Consider the following 18,852-nt stretch of genomic DNA (forward strand, 5'->3'; position numbering starts at 1 on the left):
AGTAGTGTGTATATGTTAATGCCATCCTCCTAATTTATCCCTCCCCCCCATCCCCCCTGGTAACCATAGGTTTGTTTTCTACATCTGTGACTATTGCTGTTCTGTAAATAAGTTCATTTCTACCATTTTTTTAGATTCCACGTATAAGTGATATCATATGATATTTGTCTTTGGCTTACTTCACTTAATATCATAATCTCTAGATTCATCCATATTGCTGCAAATGTCATTATTGCATTCTTTTTATGGCTGAGTAATAGTCCATTGTGTATATATATATATATATATATATATATATATATATATATATATACACACATCTTCTTTATCCATCCATCTGCCAGTGGACATTTAGATTGTTGCCATGTCTAAGCTCTTGTAAATAGTGTTGCTGTAAACATTGGAGTGCACATATCTTTTTGAATTAGAGCTTTTTCTGAATATATGCCCAGGAGTGGATTGCTGGATCATATGGTAGTTCTATTTTTAGTTTTTTATTTTTTTTTATTTTTAGTTTTTTAAGGAACCTCCATAGTGGCTGCACCAATTTACATTCCCACCAACAGTGTAGGAGGGTTCCTTTTTCTTCACATAAGGGTAGGTACTTTTATTATCCTTGTTTCAGATAAAGAAAATAAGATGAAAAAAAATTAAATAACTTACAAGTCGTGACACTGGGAAACTTAATAGAAAATTTTGACAATTAAATTATTGATTTGGGAACAGTGGAAAACTGAAAGAATCCTAGTATTGCCATAATTTAAAAGCAGTGATATTTCTTCTAAATGACTCAAAAGACATAATATATCTGAGTCAATTACACCGAGTCCACATTTCTGCTTTATCTATTTTTTAAAATGCTGATCTATACATCGCATACTTTCAGGGGTCTCAGATTTTTGTGGCCGGTACTGCATATTTGTGTATCCTCTTTCTCTTGAGGTGATCTGAGAAACTTACAGATATTAATCCAGCCCTCCCGTCACTGTGGGAGATAAATACCTATCATAATTTTGTTTCACATGAATATTTGTGGGAGGTAGTATTTATGTGCTGTACATCCCTGCCATGAATCTAACTTATGTTCAGATTCCCAGGGGATGAGAAAAATTCTGGTACATCCTTCATGTCACTATACAAAGGTGAAAAGTGCCAGAAGACCTTTCCCTGCTAGTCTGGGTGGCAAGAACTGAGACAGAAAACGCAGCCATTCATCACAGAAACCCAGCTTTGAGCCCGACAGCTATGCTGAAGCAGGGGATGTTAGAAGGAACTTGAAATGAGTATTGGAAAAAGCATCTGTTTATTTCCTGAGGGGGATAAACATCCTAGTGGCACCACTAAAAGTAATATACAGATAAGACTGCATTGTGAGCAATAATATTCTCTCCAAAAGTAATACACAGGAATAGCTATAGTATTCTGGTATGAGCCTCAATGGCCCTTATGAAGGCAATGGTAAAAAATAATCAACCAAAGAAGCTTAGAGAAATAACTCTGTCTGCTCCTGTTCAAATTCTGCCGATTTATCATTTTGCTTTGGCACCATCCAGCAAGAATTCTGTTTGCCACAAGCCGATGCGCATCTCCAGGTCATAATTCCCTGTGTTGTGACTGATGTGCCCATTCGTTCAGTAGCTCCCAGGAAGCACCTACCACAGTGCCAGGTGCCATTCTAGGCACTGGAGATACAGGAGGGAACAGAACACTATCTCTGTCACTAGCATTTGAATATCTGTGACCTACTGTATAAAGTATTTTTACAATAAATATATCAATAGTATTTTTAATACTCTTGGTATTATATTTATTTAATAAAATATACTATTTATTAATTTTTTTATTTTTTATTCAATAAAAAATACTATTTTTATCAATAGTATTTCTATTTTACTGTTTATGATATACTTTTAAAAGTCTAGTGAATGGAACTTCAGCAAGTAAAGAGCTCCCAGGGTCTATTTTGCTGAATGTGCCAATGGTGGTTGCTGTTACATGGCTTTTTTTTTTTTTTTTTTTTAATTTATTTTTTGGCCATGTTGGATCTTCGTTGCTGCGTGCAGGCTTTCTCTAGTTGTGGCGAGCAGGGGCTACTCTTCGTTGCGGTGTGTGGGCTTCTCATTGCGGTGGCTTCTCTTGTTGCAGAGCACGGGCTCTAGGGTGTGCAAGCTTCAGTAGTTGTGGCACACGGGCTCAGTAGTTGTGGCACACGGGCTCAGTAGTTGTGGCACACGGGCTTAGTTGCTCCACAGCATGTGGGATCTTCTTGGCCCAGGGATCGAACCCATGTTCCCTGCATTGGCAGGCAGATTCTTAACCACTGTGCCACCAGGGAAGTCCTGGTGGTTGCCTTTAAAATGCGTTTTTTTCTTTTTGTGATATGGCTCTAAGGTGAGGGTCTTACAGACCCTTTGGGGTGTGACAAAAACTATTCGAAGACTAGGTTTTTTCCTAGTACTTAAATCTCATTTGGTTTCTCTCTAACTGGCATTATATCACGTGACTTTGCCCTCTCCAATCAGTCTCAACAACACAAGCTTCCACTCTTTTCTGGATTCCCTTCCTCTCTTTTCTAGATTCCTAGTCAAACAAGGTGGAAACCTTGAGATCCTCTTGTCCATCCTAGTTCCTCACTCCCCACACACTAATTTGTCTCTAACTCAGGGAAGTTCTTCCTCGGTGTATCCGGAGTTCGTGCCATCCACATAGCTACCGATGGATTTCAGTTTTTCATGTGTTGGCTACCTGCCCCCCACCCCAAGTCTATACTTCCCTCATTGCCTTGGCATCTGTCCACACTCCAATTCTTAGCCTCCCTTGCAGTTAGGTGTGGACGTGGAACAAGTGCTTGCCCTGGGGATGTGAACAGAAGCAGGTCAGTGGTGGCTTTTGAGAGCTTTTTCCCCTTCCCCCAGGGAAATTCAGACAAGATAAAGTCCTAAGGCAGAAGTTCCCAAACTTTCTCGGTTCACAGAGTCCTTGATGTCTCAGTAATTTTTTCACAGCACCTCTAGGTCAAGTGAAATATCAGTAGTTCCGCTTATTAAGTAGTTAGGTCCAAATAACGTAATACATATTATCTCCTAACCATTTAGTAGCCATTTGAAGAAATATAATACGTATAAATTTAAAGAATCACAAATACTTAGTAATGGTATGTGTGTGCTTGTTAGGCATTGCACAGTTTCTCAAACCTTCAAATCAAATGAAATACTGACAAACTCATTTCCTGTTCCTCATTGACTTTCACACAGAACTTCCCTTTTGTCATAGAAACCACCAAAAAGCCCAGCTTTGGAAAGATAGGCCATCAACAAAAGCGGGGTTGTGTGTTCTAATGTTGAACAAAACTGCTAGTAGGTGGTGGTGTGCCCAACTGATACCACATGTGGCTGTAATTCCTTCAAATTTTTAAGATACTCCACCGTGCTCCCATGAGTTCACTTTGAAACCTTGAGGCACTTTGTGCACAGTTTGGGAACCAGATCCCTGGGGGATGACAGAGTCACAAAATGGAAAAGAGCAGAGATCCCTGAATCTCTGTGTGAAGGGGAGCGGGCTGCTGATTGGGAACACCCACCGCAGGCTTGTAAATATATGAGAGGAAAAAGCTTCTGTTGTGGTTGAGCCATTGTTCGTTTTTGAATTTGTTGACACAACCTAGCCTAACTTAATTAATACCTTATAGTACTGCAGTGACCTTCTAATGGTTCTCCTTGATCCAAATCTAATGCCTTCCTCCCCAACAGTTCATGTCATCATTACCAAATCTACTGCTTTACACTAATAACAGGCTAAAACTTTTCTAAAACTCAAAGCTGAGCACTTTCTTTGTTTGCTTCCCAGCCTGATTTCCACCACCAATCTTTCCTCATGCACTAAGCCCTAAATCAGTGTCTCTCAACCTTGACTACATATAAGAATCACCTGGGGAGGTTTAAAAAATACCAACACCCAGTTCCCCACCTGCAAGGATTATCATCTGATTGAAATGGACCAGTTCCTTGAAGAGCAACAAACTACCACAACTCACTGAACTTGAAATAGTTCATTTGAATAGCCCTGTAACTATTAAGGGAAATGAATTTGTAATTTAAAAACTCCAAAAAGAAGAAATGTCCGGACCCAGATGGCTTCATTGAAAATTACACAAATATTTTAAAAAGAATAAACACCAACTCTACGCAATCTCTTCCAGAAAATAGAAGAGGAAAGGATGTGTTTCTCAATTCATTTTATGAAGCTAGTATTATTACCCTGATACCCAAACCGAAGAAAGAAAAAAAGAAAACTACAGATGATATCCCTCATGCATATAGATGCAAAAAAAGTCCTTAACAAAATATTAGCAAATAAAATTCAGCAATATATGAAAAGAATTATATACCATAAGCAAGTGGAGTTTATTTCAGGAATGCAAGATTGGATCAGTATTAGAAGATCAATCAATGTAATCCACTACATTTTCACACTAAAGAAGAAAAATCACATCATCATAGGCAAAATTCAAACTCATGATAAAAACTCTCAGAAAAATAGGAATAGAGGGGAATTTCCTCAAATTGATAATCTACAAAAAACCTACAGGTAACATAATACCTGATGAAATACTGAATGCTTTTCCCCTAAGTTAGGGAACAAGGCAAGGATATCCATTCTCACCACTCTTATTCAACATAGTACTGGAAGTTCTAGCCTGTGCTTTAGGCAAGAAAGGGAAATAAAAGGCGTATAGATTGGAAACAAATAAAAACTGTCCTTTCTTGCAGGTGACATGATTGTCTACATAGAAAACCCTAAGGAATCTACCAAAAAAAAAACTTCCTAGAACTGTTAAGTGAGTTCAGTGAGGCCACAATATATGAGACAAATATACAGAAATCAATTGTATCTCTGTATACTAGCAATGGACACGTGTACATCGAAATTAATAATACAGTACCATTTGCAGTTGTTCTCCCAAAAATGAAATACTTTGGTGTAAAACCAGCAAAACATGTATAGGGCTTGTATGCTGAAACTACAAAATGCTGATGAAAGAAATCAAAGAAGTTTCTACATAATTTGAAGAGATATATTATGTTTATGGATTAGAAGACTCAACATAGTAAAGATGTCTATTCTTTCCAAATTGACATACAGCTTTAATCCAAATCCTATCAAAATACCCACAAAAGTTTCTATAGATATAGACAAGATTATTCTAATATTTATCTGGAAAGGCAAAGGAACTAAAAGAGCTGAAACAAACAAAAAAACCCAATGAAATAGGAGGAATTGGCCTACCCAGTTTCAAGACTTATTATATAGATATAGTAATGAAGACTGCATGATATCTGTGAAGGGAGAGATACATCAGTAGAACAGAATAGAGAACCCAGAAACAGACTGATTTTTGACAAGATGCAAAAGCAATTCAGTGGAGAAAAGACAGCGTATTCAACAAATAATGCTGGAGCAGTTGGACACCCATCCCCCTCTTCCCCCAAAATAATTATATGAAACTTGACTAAGTCTCACACCTTATGTAAAAAGTTAACTTAAAATGGATAACAGACTTAAATGTAAACCATAATATTATAGAACTTTTCGAAACTATAGAAGAAACATGGGAGAAAATTTCCAGGATCTAAGGTTCAGCAAAGAGTTCTTAGACTTGACAACAGCATAATCCATAAAAAGAGAGATTGATCAATTGGACTTAAATGTTCGCTCTGCAGAAGACCTTGTTAGGAGGATGAAAAGAAAATCTACAGACTGGGAGAAAATATTTGCAAACCACATATTCAAACAGGGGACTAGTATCTAGCATATATAAGGAAGTCAAAACTCAACAGTAAAAAAGCAAACAATCTAATTAGAAAATGGGCAGAAGACGTGAAAAGACATTTCACCAAAGAGGGTTTGCAAATGACAAATAAGTACACACAAAAAAATGTTAAACATTTCCCATTAGAGAAATGGCTCGAAGTGCCCAAGAATTAAAACCATAATTAGATATCACTAACACACATATCAGTATGGCTAAAATAAAAACAATGACAGTCAAGTACTGGCAAGGATGCAGAGAAACTGGATCATTCACCCGCTGGTGGGAATGTAAAATGGTACCGCTACCTTGGAAAACAATTTGACAGTTTATTAGAAAACTAAATATGCAACTACTGTATGACCTAGCACTTGTACTCCTGGGCATTTATCCCTGATAAATGAATACTTATGTTCACACAAAAACTTATTCATGAATGTTTATCGCAACTTTATTCGTAATAGCCCCAAACTGAAAACAACCAAAATGTCCTTCAACAGGTAAATGGTGACACAAACTTTTGTATATCTATACCATGGAATACCACTCAGCAAGGAAAAGGAACTCTTGCCACACACAACTTAGATGAATCACCAGAAAATTATCCTGAGTGTAAAGAGTCAACCATAAAGCTTTCACACTGTGTGACTGCATTTATTTACCATTCTTAAAATGACAAAGTTATAAACACAGAGAATGGGGTAAGGTTTGCCCAGAGTTTAAAGAAGGGGTTGGGGCAGGAGGGTAGTGGGTGATTTATAAAGGATAACACAAGGGATCCTTGTGGTGATGGAAATGTTCTGTATCTTGACTGCGTCAAGGTCAATATCCTACTCGTGCTATTGTATTATAGTTCTGCAAAACGTTACCACAGGAGAAAAAACAAGGTAAAGGGAACTAGGGGGTCTCTCTGTATTATCTCTTAACTGCATGGGAATCTTACAGTTACGATTCAATTAAGTTATCTCACAAGTAAAAGTTGCATTAAAAAAATTGCCCATCGATTGGGGGTGGTATTCTGATCGACTTGGTCTGGGGTGGGCTCACACAATTGGTATTTTCAAAACTCCCCAGGTGATTCTAACATGCAGCCAGAATTGAGAAAGTGCAAATTGAACTGATGGACTTGCACTCCCCAGAACCTATGTAATCGTCTACCATTTCTTATTCCTCTGCCTTTAACACCTCCCCGCTCTGTTTGCTGAGCTGAGGCCTTCTTTATGACCTAGCTCAGGAATAACTCCTCTGAAGAACTGTCCAGAGCACGACTTGCCCAGTCTGATGACAGATCCTCCCAGGTTGCACCATGGTGGCCCTTTCTTTACTCTGGTCATAGCTCTTATCACTCTTTGTTGTAATCGTCACTTTTTGTCTGTCTCCCCGCTTTCAGCAACAGTTGTTACAATTGTTCACTTTGTAATTCCCTGATCATTTAGCCGCTGAATTTTAGGGACCTTCCAAAAATTACAGGTAACTCCCCTTTCCTGCTCTAAGCCTAATTATACTTTTTTAAATCATCAATGAGGCAAGAACTTCTAGATACCAAAAGTTTCACAGAACCAAATGAGGTTATTATGCTGTACCTTTATTCTATGCAAAACATTACAATCTTAGTATTAAAAAGCACTAAGATGTTCTAATATGGGTTCTGAATACCCTATGCCTATGATACGTGTTTTCTTTTCATTCTTTCTTGCTTTTGTACATCTAAATAGATCCAGACTCTGACCAATGTTTGGGAGGCAGACACAGAGGCTTTGCCAGCCTCCCCACTCCAGGCCCCTGCTTCCGGGGTGTCTGGTTAATTTTTTAATCTCTCAGGGTGGTGTAACATCCAGTCATCGTCCGTCACCTCGTGCAGGTAGGCTTCCTGGGAAGGCTCTTCCTGTTCTTTCACAGCAACATTAAACTGCCAGCTGGTAGACCTTAGGAATATAATTTTTCACAGAATCTTTGCAAGGATACATGTTCCATTTTTGCAATAATATAAAATATAGCTGTGCCCTCCAAATCCTAGTGGCATTTTTTACTGATATTGTGAACTTTGTAGATTAATTTAGGGAGAATTGTCATATTTTTACACTGGGCTATGAGCCCACTGGAATATCAGTTCCTAGATGACAGGGATTTTCTCTGTTTGGTTGAGTTCTATCTCCAAAGCCTAGAACAGTGCCTGGCCCATAGTAAGTGCTCAGTTTTTATTGAATGAATGAATGGGATGCCTTTTCATTTGTTCTGGTTTTATATCCCTCAGAAGTGTTTTAAAGTTTTCTTCGTAGAGATCTTATATATTTTTCATTAATTTTTTTTCTTAGGGATTTTAGTTTTTAGCTATTGTAAATGGTTTTTTTCTTCTGTGATTAACTTCTAACTAGTTGTTGTTTGTTTATAAAAGGCTATGGTTTTCTTCATATTAATTTTTTAACCATCTATGTTATGGAATTTTCTTATTTGTTTGCAAGAATTTTTCATACTTCCCTTGGTTTTGCCAGGTATCATTGTTACTTTTCTTAAAACTTTCTGGAGTTCAGTAATTAAGAGGAATGAATTTCAAGCCCAAACAAAAACAGCAGACAACTAAATCTAATTCTATCAGTGAGATTCTTGTTGGTTGAGTGTGTGCTGGTACAGATGTAAACCTGCAATTTCTTTTCTAAGATAATTAAATATGGTGATTAAGGAAACCGTCAAATCCAGAACCGTCTCATTCCTTGCCAGTTGGGTATCATCTGTTCCCTGTGCTGCTTGCTAATTTGGAGAGGCTGCAGTCTTTACTACAGAATCCTCTTCATTTGGGGAGGGATATTTGTAATTTAAATCACAAAGAAAGAAACTGTCAATATATATTGATTTGCCCAAGTTCCACTGTTTCACTGCGAGCTTTTTTCAGTAAGCCTTGATATACAAGCGAACTTAGGCGAATGAATGCATCTGTCTTCATTTCTGCTTGCCATTAGATCATTATGCAAGCATTAAACACCAAAAAAGACATAAAATGAGTGATCAGTCTAGTGGAGAGTGCAGGTTAGCAGAAAGCCAACGCCAGAAACTTGTTCCTCCCTCTCCAAACTGCTTTTCTCCTTTCTTCAGAAACGCCCATAAATGATTTAGTCAGTCCTTCAGGGACTAGAGATGCTTATTGGCAGTTAACATTCTTGTGATTCAGCACATTTTCTTGCAACAGTATTCTATCTTTACTCCTGAGTTTTGCCTAATTTAGATTCCGCCATAGGTCTGTTCTTCTCCACTAACCCTGATTGATAAGTACGGACAGATTAGACAGAAGACGAAATTGTGAAATAGATGTTGCATTTGGAACAGCAAGTTTTCATTTTACATTGTTGCCAGGACCATCTCCTCTGTGGCCGCCTTCCCCACCACCAACACTGTGACATGGTGCTCTGTGACTCATTTGCCTCTGTGACTGGGCTTTAAGCATCTCTGACTTTTTCCGTCTTTGAGTTTCATTGTCTGACTCATAGTAAGCACTCAATAAATGCTTGAATCAATGAATACACAAATTACTCAGTTAACTGGTACATTAATATTTTCTTTCTTTCGTGTTTTTAAACTAGCTCTTGGGGAAAGATTTGAAATATTTTTAAACAAGAGGGTAACTGACTATTACCAGTTTAAAAAGTAGCCCAGATGGATTTGTATTTTAACAGAGATCAAATCAAACTAATTGAATTTAGCTTTTCTAGCTTTTCAGGATTTAGCCAGAGACCTGGTTCCTTCTGGAGGAAACTGCATTGTCCACATCCCATAAGGCTACACTTAAGTCCTGGTATCCCATTTTATTCAGGAAGCACACTCCTGAAAACCAGAGTACAAATGAAATTCTTACTAATTGAAACTTATTTCTCACTTGTCTGTTACTACTATTTTATAGTTGCTTCTTTGTGCATTTCTGATTGACCTTTAAGACAGGCCCTTAAAAACCCATGCTCCCAACTCCTTAAGTAAAGCTCTATAATCAAGTGCTTAAACATACAGGGTCAACTACATATTTAAAGAAAATGCAAATAACTTGTTGGGTAAAATTGTTGTATACGTTATGTCTCTGTAATATGGAAAGTCATCATCCATTATGTAATTTTCATTCCTTTAGTTATTAACCTTATTTTTAAAATAATTTATACCTAGCCTTCTGCCAAGGAGGACTGATAGGGGTTGTTTGTTAAATTGACCTCTTCAACTATCAGTTGGGCCTATGTATGTCTTTATGGGATATATAGAGGGTTGTTCTGTTCTGTGTTAAGAGAGCTTAGGTAAAATGCACACTGTGGTGGACTTTTGTTCCAAATGCTCCTGGTAAATGATGTAAAGGGCCCTGTGCTTTTATGTACTTGACAAGAAATTTGCTTCTTGAATGTCTATCTTTATTTGGTCTCTCATTCAAAATGTAGTAAATGAAGCTGACATCACTCACACTCACTGACTCTTTCTTGGCTTCTATTTTTTTTTAATTTTTAATTTTTTTTTTATTTTTGGCTGTGTTGGGTCTTCGTTTCTGTGCGAGGGCTTTCTCTAGTTGCGGCGAGCGGGGGCCACTCTTCATCGCGGTGCACGGGCCTCTCACTGTCGCGGCCTCTCTTGTCGCGGAGCACAAGCTCCAGACGCGCAGGCTCAGTAGTTGTGGCTCACGGGCCCAGTTGCTCCGTGGCATGTGGGATCTTCCCAGATCAGGGCTCGAACCCGTGTCCCCTGCATTGGCAGGCAGATTCTCAACCACTGCGCCACCAGGGAAGCCCCCCCTTGGCTTCTATTTTAAAGAGCAGTAACAACTCGTGTATACAATGTCATGAAACTGCCATGAAAAAGGAAGTATGCAGGGCTGCTAAGGTCACAGGATCTGGCAATCTTGAAAGTCCTGCCTAGACTGACATTAATACATCGAAATCAGTGGCCTGTCCCTGTTGCCTTCTTTCCCTAAGTACTCTGTTCTCCTCACTAGACCAGGGGAGAGATTATTTCTTTCCCTGACATGATTTGATTTTTTTATCAGCTAATGGGATAGTAGACCAGCAGCAACAATTCAAAAACCTTTATGATAAGCATTCATAAATTTTGAAATTATAATTAACTCTGTCATGTATAATAAAGGAAAGGGCAGAGGTGTGTAAGTAATCTTTTTGGTTTTTTGACTTTGAAAAAGAAAGTCTGTTCTTGAATTTTAATATGAGTGTCTCTGATGTCCTAGAAGTTCATAACCCCTGAAATTCATAACCTGATTCAAGAGGAGTTGGAAAACTGTCCAGTTTCCCCATCCCTACCCAGAAAGTGTATGCAGAGAGGGGAATAACATAACAGAGAATTTTAAAACAATGTTTATCATAGTTAGCCTCTGGATAGGTAAATACTGACGCATTTTTATTTTTGAAAGCAAGGATAGTCTTAAAGTTTTCTTTCTGTAGTGCCTAAAATCAAAAGATGTGGGTTCCCTCTTGGTGCGTAGACATTATCCCCACAAGATCAGTGAGATTTTAAAATTTCGGAAGTAGAGGATGAGGGGTTAACAGAAGTTTCCTGGGGATTCTGAGGACCAACACTGCTTTAACATACTGTGACACATTTTGTAAGAAATGATGTAAGTCACAACATGAAGCTATTGTACTTTGTTTTCTGAAAGACAAAAAAAGAAAAAAAAGTCAATAATATTTTTCTTGAACCTGTAGAAAGCTCTTCTCTTGTGTCACTTGTCTTCCTCAGCAAAAATTTATCGGGAACTTGGAGTCTGCACTATATGCTTTTGTATCATTATTTGAAATTCCATTCTAGCCCCTTGTCTTACGACTCTCAATTGTTCCCTTTGGAATTACAAGGAGAGACACCAGAGAAAGTCACTTCAGAATGACAGAAAACAAAGGGCAAATATTATCCTTGTACATAAGCCATGTCAGACTATTGTGACTCTAGAGCGAACTACCCCGCTGGTACCCATTTTAATAACCTGTAATGGAATATCTGCTCCGCTTTATCTGTATGCTCATCTTTATGAGATACTCTGCAAATTACAGTGGAAAAGAGGCCACAGATCTTTTCCCACAAAAGAAAAAGTGCAGAGTTTATGGGGATGCGTCACTTCACCACCCACAAAAACAACCCCTTGCGCTTCTACTGTCATTTACTAAAGCAGATGCTTTTCTTTTAACAGAGGAATTCAAGGGCTCCACCGTGGTTGAACTGATGAAGAAGGAAGGCACTACCCTCGGGCTGACGGTCTCGGGTGGAATTGACAAGGACGGCAAGCCAAGAGTATCTAATCTGCGGCAGGGAGGAATTGCTGCTAGGTAACTGCATTGTGTGGAAACGTAGAAAAAGGAATGCATGATGTAATTAATTCAAAAGTTAAAGCTCCATCAGAAAAGGTCACTAGTACACAAACGACACTGCCCTCTGCCGGGCAGAAGCATAGGGGGGCACGTTGCAGAAGCATGGCTTTTCTGGCCTGTGCCAGAATCACCAGGGAGCTCTCGTGTCTTCTCAGGAGCCCCCAGGCTCTCCTAAGATTTTAATTTTAAAGTGTCTGTATGGATCTAGTCCTCAGATTGCCACTGAACAGCAGACAGGCTGCAGTGGGAGTGAGATGGTCCGATCATCTAATGGGGAACAGATGACGCATACGCTGTGGATGAGGGGAAACTGCCACAGAGGGATATGACAAGCCTAGAAAAGGAGGGAGGCCCAACTCCAAGTTTCTAAGTAACAATTTTGCTTCTCCTGCATATTCTCAACTTTTCTACTTGTGAGATTTTCCTTTCATTAAGACAAAGAGGTGGTTTCCAAAAGGACAGAAGGCTTGGTTGAGGAGGTCTCATTTTATCCTTGTTCTGATGAACTGCAGATGGCACTGCGTCTTGCTGACAGCAGAATGTCCTGGGTGCTGGGCAGCGGTACATTTGCTTTGCAGGCAAATTCTAAATCTACCTCAGAAAGAGGGGGTGGAATGCCCAGGTTTCATTCAAAGTGAGGTTAATGTCCCTTAGATCCTGGACACCAATAATTGTGTCCACATAAGCACAAATTAAATTTTAGAGTTCTTAACTTATAAAGTGTCACCTGAAATAGTGATTACTTTCGATGATCAACGTGTTGGTACAGTTTATAAGCTCAACCCAATTGATTGCTCCATGATCTGGGGAATTGTCTGTAAAACAGGCTGATGTCAACACAAGCACCTTAGTCTCCTTCCTTCGGGTTTTTTTTTTTTTTTTTTTTGATTGAAGGACAGTTGATTTACAATGTTGTGTTAACTTCTGCTGTACAGCAAAATGATTCAGTTATACATATATACATTCTTTTTTATGTTCTTTTCCTTTATGATTTTTAAGAGACTTCTTTCCACACCATAGCCTCCTTTAACTTTTAACAGTCGTGGCCAATCCATGATGCTAGGACTTCCTATGTCTCCAGGGCTTCTGCATATGTAGCCCCTAAAGCAAGTGTGATTGGCAGGGGAGAGGGTAAGAATGTGGTTTTCACATGTATTGATGCTATAATTAAATGTAGTGCTGTGCCAGTTATGTTGAGTATTATCGATCACCAAATATTTATTATTTAAGCCACTACCATTTAACAGGTAGTAAACCAAAATAAGTAAAGATAAGATCCGTGCCCTAGGGGGGTTTATGATCGTTGGGGGAAATAAGGCATAAAAAACATGAAAAGTTTGGGAGCAATAATCGCATTGCATAATAGTAAAAAGCAACAACATAAGGGTTGTCACAGAGCATTAGGCAATTAAGTTGCCAAATAAGTGTCAGTCAGTAAACCTGAGTTAAGAGTGACAACACGTACTGCTGGCTAGAGCGGATTACGGAGGCTTCGAAGGAGGAATGATTGGAGCTGGGCTTATGTAAAACAAATGAACTTGGTATTTTTATTTGGGGAGAAAATATTATTGAATTAAGTCCTATCATAGTTCTTGCTGCCTGCTCTTGGTTTAAAAGTAGAGTTTGACTAAAAGCCTCAGAGTAGCCAAGGTTCTATTATGATGGTGAAGAGAGGATAATGTTACTGAAAGCCAGTACTTTCGTTGTACTTTCTTCTTCACCAATACTTTTTTTATTAGTCCCGCTATAAGCAATAAATAGCAAAATAAGCTCACCCTCTGGTTGGCCCTGGACACACTCCCAGTGAAGATACCAAAAGTGGTGAAATGTCCAAAAGGCAGGCAGCAAAAATGAGAGGGAATGAGAAGAAAGGGAAAATTCTAGTGTGTCCAGGATCTGGATAATCTGCCCCAAGAGCGCCACCTCCTTATGGGCAGAGCAACTAAAAATAACTCTCTTTATTTTGTTTTACGGTGCTCCTTAAAAGTAAAAGAGGTAGAGAGTTAGGAAGAAATTGGAGACAACAGCAGACCCAGTACCGGGCTTCCAAAGTGTGCAGTCAGCATGAGAAGAGGGGCCCACTGAGTCTCTCACCCACCCTCAGCTGCGCACCTGCTCCGAGGAACCAGCCACATCCTAGGAGCCAGGACTCCAGCTGCGTCGGCATTCTGGGCTTGCACGCTTATCCACGATGGGGAAGAGGGAAATATGGTCAGACTGGCCTGCGGAAAGGAGGGGTCCACTGAGGTGACATTCTCTGTTTTGCAGAAGTGATCAGCTGGATGTGGGTGACTATATCAAAGCAGTGAATGGCATCAACCTGGCCAAATTCCGCCACGATGAGATCATCAGCTTGCTGAAGAATGTCGGGGAAAGAGTGGTTCTTGAAGTTGAGTATGAGCTGCCGCCAGTCTGTAAGTCATCACAAGCCAGGGGCAGAACAGCTGCACCACGTTTTGGCCTAAAACTATTGGTTCCTATCTTTTTCTCTTTTGCCATCATTGTCTTATTACAGGAATGGTAGAGTATAGTTTCTTAATATTTAAAACTTATTTGAATTGCTATAGCCTACTCAGGAAGAATGTAAAAGAGCATAAATAATGATGAAATTGTCTAGGACTCATGTTTCATTAAGGCCATCTGTGAACATCATAATTGGACTTAAGCTATTTTAATAAACTGTCTACATATTTATAAATTCTGTGCAGTAAGTTCCATCCAGGCTTTGTACTTAGTGACTGAGTTTAGGAAAAGCATGTTTATCGTGATTTCTATTGATTCTTGTGTAGTTATGTTCATTTCTGAAGCATGAAAATAGAATCAGAACACATTGTTAAGTAATAATAATAGACATAATAAAAGCGCAGCCAACATATTTTGAGAGCTTACTAAATGTCCAGCATTATAAGGAGCCCCTTTTATTGGTACACTTAAATCCTCACCGCAAAGAAAGTCAACATAGCAGAGCTGAACTTTGATGTCAAATAGCCAGTTAAATCCCAGCTCCACCTTTTACTAGCTACATGCCTTTGAGAAAGTTACTTAAGCTTCTTGTGTTTCAGTTTGCACATCTGAAAAATGGGGATGATATTAGTAATCTATGATATTACTCACAGATCTGTTATGAGGATTAAATGAGTTAGTATTTGTATAGCATTTAGGACAGTGCCCGACACTATAAAATTTTTTGTTAAATATATAAATCAATCAAAACTGTAAGATAGACATTATTTTCATTATTATTCTCATTTTACAGAGACTTAAGTTAAATATCTTTCCCAAATTAATAGGCATCAAAGTCGGCTCTTTGCTCTTCTGTACTACTGAGAACTCAGACTGATTATTACTAACCGATAATAATTCATTTGTTTAGCAATGACTTATTGGCATTACTATGTTCCAGTCCCCACAAAGTACATCAGTGGAATTTATATTCTAGCAGGCGAAGACAGATATTAAAATAAAACCACAGTAAATAAGTTAATTACAATTGACCCTTGAACAACAAGGCGGTTAGGGGTGCCAGCCCTCTTCGCAGTTGAAAATCAATGCATAACTTATAGTTGGCCCTCCCTATATGTGGTTCTTCCAAAACCAAGGTTCTTCCATATCTGCAGATTCAACCAGCCAGGTATAGTGCAGTACTGTGGTGTTTACTATGGAAAAAACTCCACATATACATGGACCCATGCAGGTCAAACCCATGTTGTTCAAGGGTCAGCTGTATGTTGTATGAATGTTATGGGTCATGAATGCTGTGGGAAAAAGAAAATAAAGCAAGGAGGGGGGTTGGGAGTGCTGGGCTGGGAATGGGATTGCAATTTTAAATAGAGTGGTTAGGAACAGCTTCACTGAGAAAGTGACATTACTCAGCGACTTGAAGGAGGTGAGGAAGTTAGCTGTATGGATTTCTGGGGGAAAAGAGGTCCAGAAAGAAGGAAAAGCCAGTGCTAAGATCAAAAGCAGGAACATATCTGACATTGTTCTAGAAACATTAAGAAGGGCGCTGTGCTGGAGCAGAGTAAGCATGCAAAGAAGTGGGAGGAGGTGGTCTGAAGTGCAGAGGATAGGAGCGTCTGTGTAGGCCATTGGAGGGGCCTTAAGTTTTGCTCTGAATGATGCAGGAAGGCATTGTATGATTTGGGGCAGAGGAGTGACATGATCTGATGTATGTTTTCAAAGGCTCCTCTAGCTGCTGTGTTGAGCATAGACTGCAGGGACAAGGGTAGAAGTTTGGAGGACTATTGCAGTGATTCAGATAAAAGATGGTGGTAGAGATGGTGACAAGCACTCCTACTCCTCATCTATTTTGAAGATAGAGCCAACAGGATTTCCTGATGGATTTCATGTGGGTTGTGCAGAAAGAGAGGAGTCAAGGCCCACAGGAGGTTTTGAGTCTGAGTAACGGGAATGAAGGAGTTGCCATTAACGGGGGTGGGTAAGCATGGAGGCAGAGCTGACTTGCGAGGAGAAGATCAGTAGTTTGTTGTTTGAAAGGCTACAGTTAAGGGGCCTATTTGCCATGCTGAGAGGAAATGTCAAGACGAGAGCTGGAGATACGGTTTGGCGTTTGGGAGAAAGATATGGACTAGAAATGTAAATTTAAGAGTAATGGGACTATAGATGGTGTTTGAAGCTTGGGGACCAGATGACAGCACTCAGAGAGTGAGTGTACATACTAATCATGAGTTCTTATTCTTTTTTTTTTTTTTAATCAATTTATTTATTTATTTATATTTTTGGCTGTGTTGGGTCTTCGTTTCTGTGCGAGGGCTTTCTCTAGTTGCAGCAAATGGGGGCCACTCTTCATCGCGGTGCGCGGGCCTCTCACTATTGCGGCCTTTCGTTGTGGAGCACAGGCTCCAGACGTGCAGGCTCAGTAGTTGTGGCTCACGGGCCTAGTTGCTCTGCGGCATGTGGGATCCTCCCAGACCAGGGCTCGAACCCGTGTCCCCTGCATTGGCAGGCAGATTCTCAACCACTGCGCTACCAGGGAAGCCCATGAGTTCTTATTCTTAACATAAAATCTAACACTGAAAATCTAATGGTGATTTTACAACAAAATCCATTGGAATCTGTGTTCTAAAACCTTGCTACAATGTTTTTCATTTTCATTAAGAGCAGGCAGTGAACTAGAGTGTTGAGAGCTTGGGCTGTGTCACTAGTTAAATGTCAGTTTTGTCCCTTTCTAGCTTTGTGACTTTGGGCATTTTATTTAAGTTCTCTGAGCCGTAGGTTTCTCAGCTATAAAACGACTATAATGGATGTAGAATTTTTGTAAGAATTCAAGGCTATAATCCTGTAAAGTATTTAGCTCATAAGCACATACTCACTAAGCCATAGTGCGTCTTAGCCATTATTATCATTATTATTATTATTATTAATACTACTACTACACTGAAAGTACTGTGTTTTCTTGAACTTAAAGTCAGTTTGCTTTGAAATCATTATCTTAAACCACTGCTAAGGAGTTAAGAGGAGTCAAATATCTAGAGCTAATGCTCTTTGATTAAGCATCTGTATTCTAGTGGGTAGATGAATATCAATAAAACACAACCTCTTCCTAAGAGGAACTCTTAGTATAGCTCTCAGGGTGAGGCCAGTAGTGGAGATTTGCTGAGTATTATCCAGCAAATCCAGATAATCCAGAGCTGGGGATTTCGGGGTAGATTTGAAGGAGTTTATGTAGGTCCAGGAGGAAGACGAACACTCCAGGCACAGGATATGGCAAGGAGGTAAGAAGATAGTCCAGTACGTAGGTTGAACTGCAAACGGTTTGGAGTTGCTGGAACACAAAGGGAAAGAGAGGGCCTGGAGAGGAATGAGGTCAGTGAGGTAAACAGGAACCAAGTGAAGGAGGACCTTATAAGCCATGTGGGTAGAGTGTGGGTGGTGTCAAGTGGGCAATAAGGAGCCTTTAAAAGCTTTGAAGGCCAAGGAACAGCCATCAGATCAGGGTTTTTAGACTTATTTTAAGAGGTCCAATGGAGAACAGATCAGAGGCTATAAGCCCCAAGGCTGTTATAATTTCCCAAAAGAGAGGTAATATCCTGAATAACTATAGCATTAGTAGGGTTAAAGAGGAGAGGGTGGGCATCAGAAATATTCAGGGGTTGGTGATTATACCAGCTTTTCCTCCCTCACACAGTAAAGCTGATGGAAAAAGAGAAAATATTTTTAAACACAAAAGTGTGAATTTTGTGGTAGAAATCAGATAGAAGAGGTCTATTCGCCAAGGATTATCTCTGTCTCCTTCTATTATGTTAGATAAATTGATCAGATCTGTGAGTTCAGGGAGGTTGAAGGGATTAATAAGCTTCCCTTTCACTGAGCTTAGACAGCCAGAGCAGGAGCAAGCCAGCAGCAGTGAGGGCCCGGGAGGAGAGCTGCCTGATGAAAGGTAGGCCACCCGAGGCCGAGACTGTAACTCTCTCAACAGTCACAGCAATCTGAGGCTCAGCCAATCCCAGAGTCCAGAAAGAATTGGAGGAAGGTGTGTGTGTGTGTGTGTGTGTGTGTGTGTGTGTGTGTGTGTGAGAGAGAGAGAGAGAGAGAGAGAGAGAGAGTGAGAGAGAAAGAGAGAGAGAATGGTACAGAGACAGAGATCTGATAGAAGAAAAATGGAACTTTGACCTTGGGCAAGCCACTTACCTTTTCTGAGATTCAGTTTCTTAGTGAAAATGGAATAGTCGATCTTCATGAGCTCAA

The 18,852-nt window shown here is 39.6% G+C and overlaps 1 protein-coding gene across 11 annotated transcripts in view; it reads left to right on the forward strand.

Moving 5' to 3' along the window:
- The window catches only part of GRIP1 (glutamate receptor interacting protein 1), a 714,321-nt gene that overhangs the window by 521,438 nt on the left and 174,031 nt on the right, over positions 1–18,852 (forward strand). For all 11 annotated transcript variants that reach the window (XM_082422694.1, XM_082422693.1, XM_082422684.1 and 8 more), the window contains 2 exons: positions 11,967–12,102; positions 14,413–14,558. In XM_082422694.1, the coding sequence (XP_082278820.1) occupies positions 11,967–12,102; positions 14,413–14,558 (282 nt within the window). The remainder of the gene's footprint in view (positions 1–11,966; positions 12,103–14,412; positions 14,559–18,852) is intronic.

The sequence above is a fragment of the Balaenoptera physalus genome (genome assembly GCF_965194825.1).
Source record: "Balaenoptera physalus genome assembly, chromosome: 13".
NCBI lineage: Eukaryota > Metazoa > Chordata > Mammalia > Artiodactyla > Balaenopteridae > Balaenoptera > Balaenoptera physalus.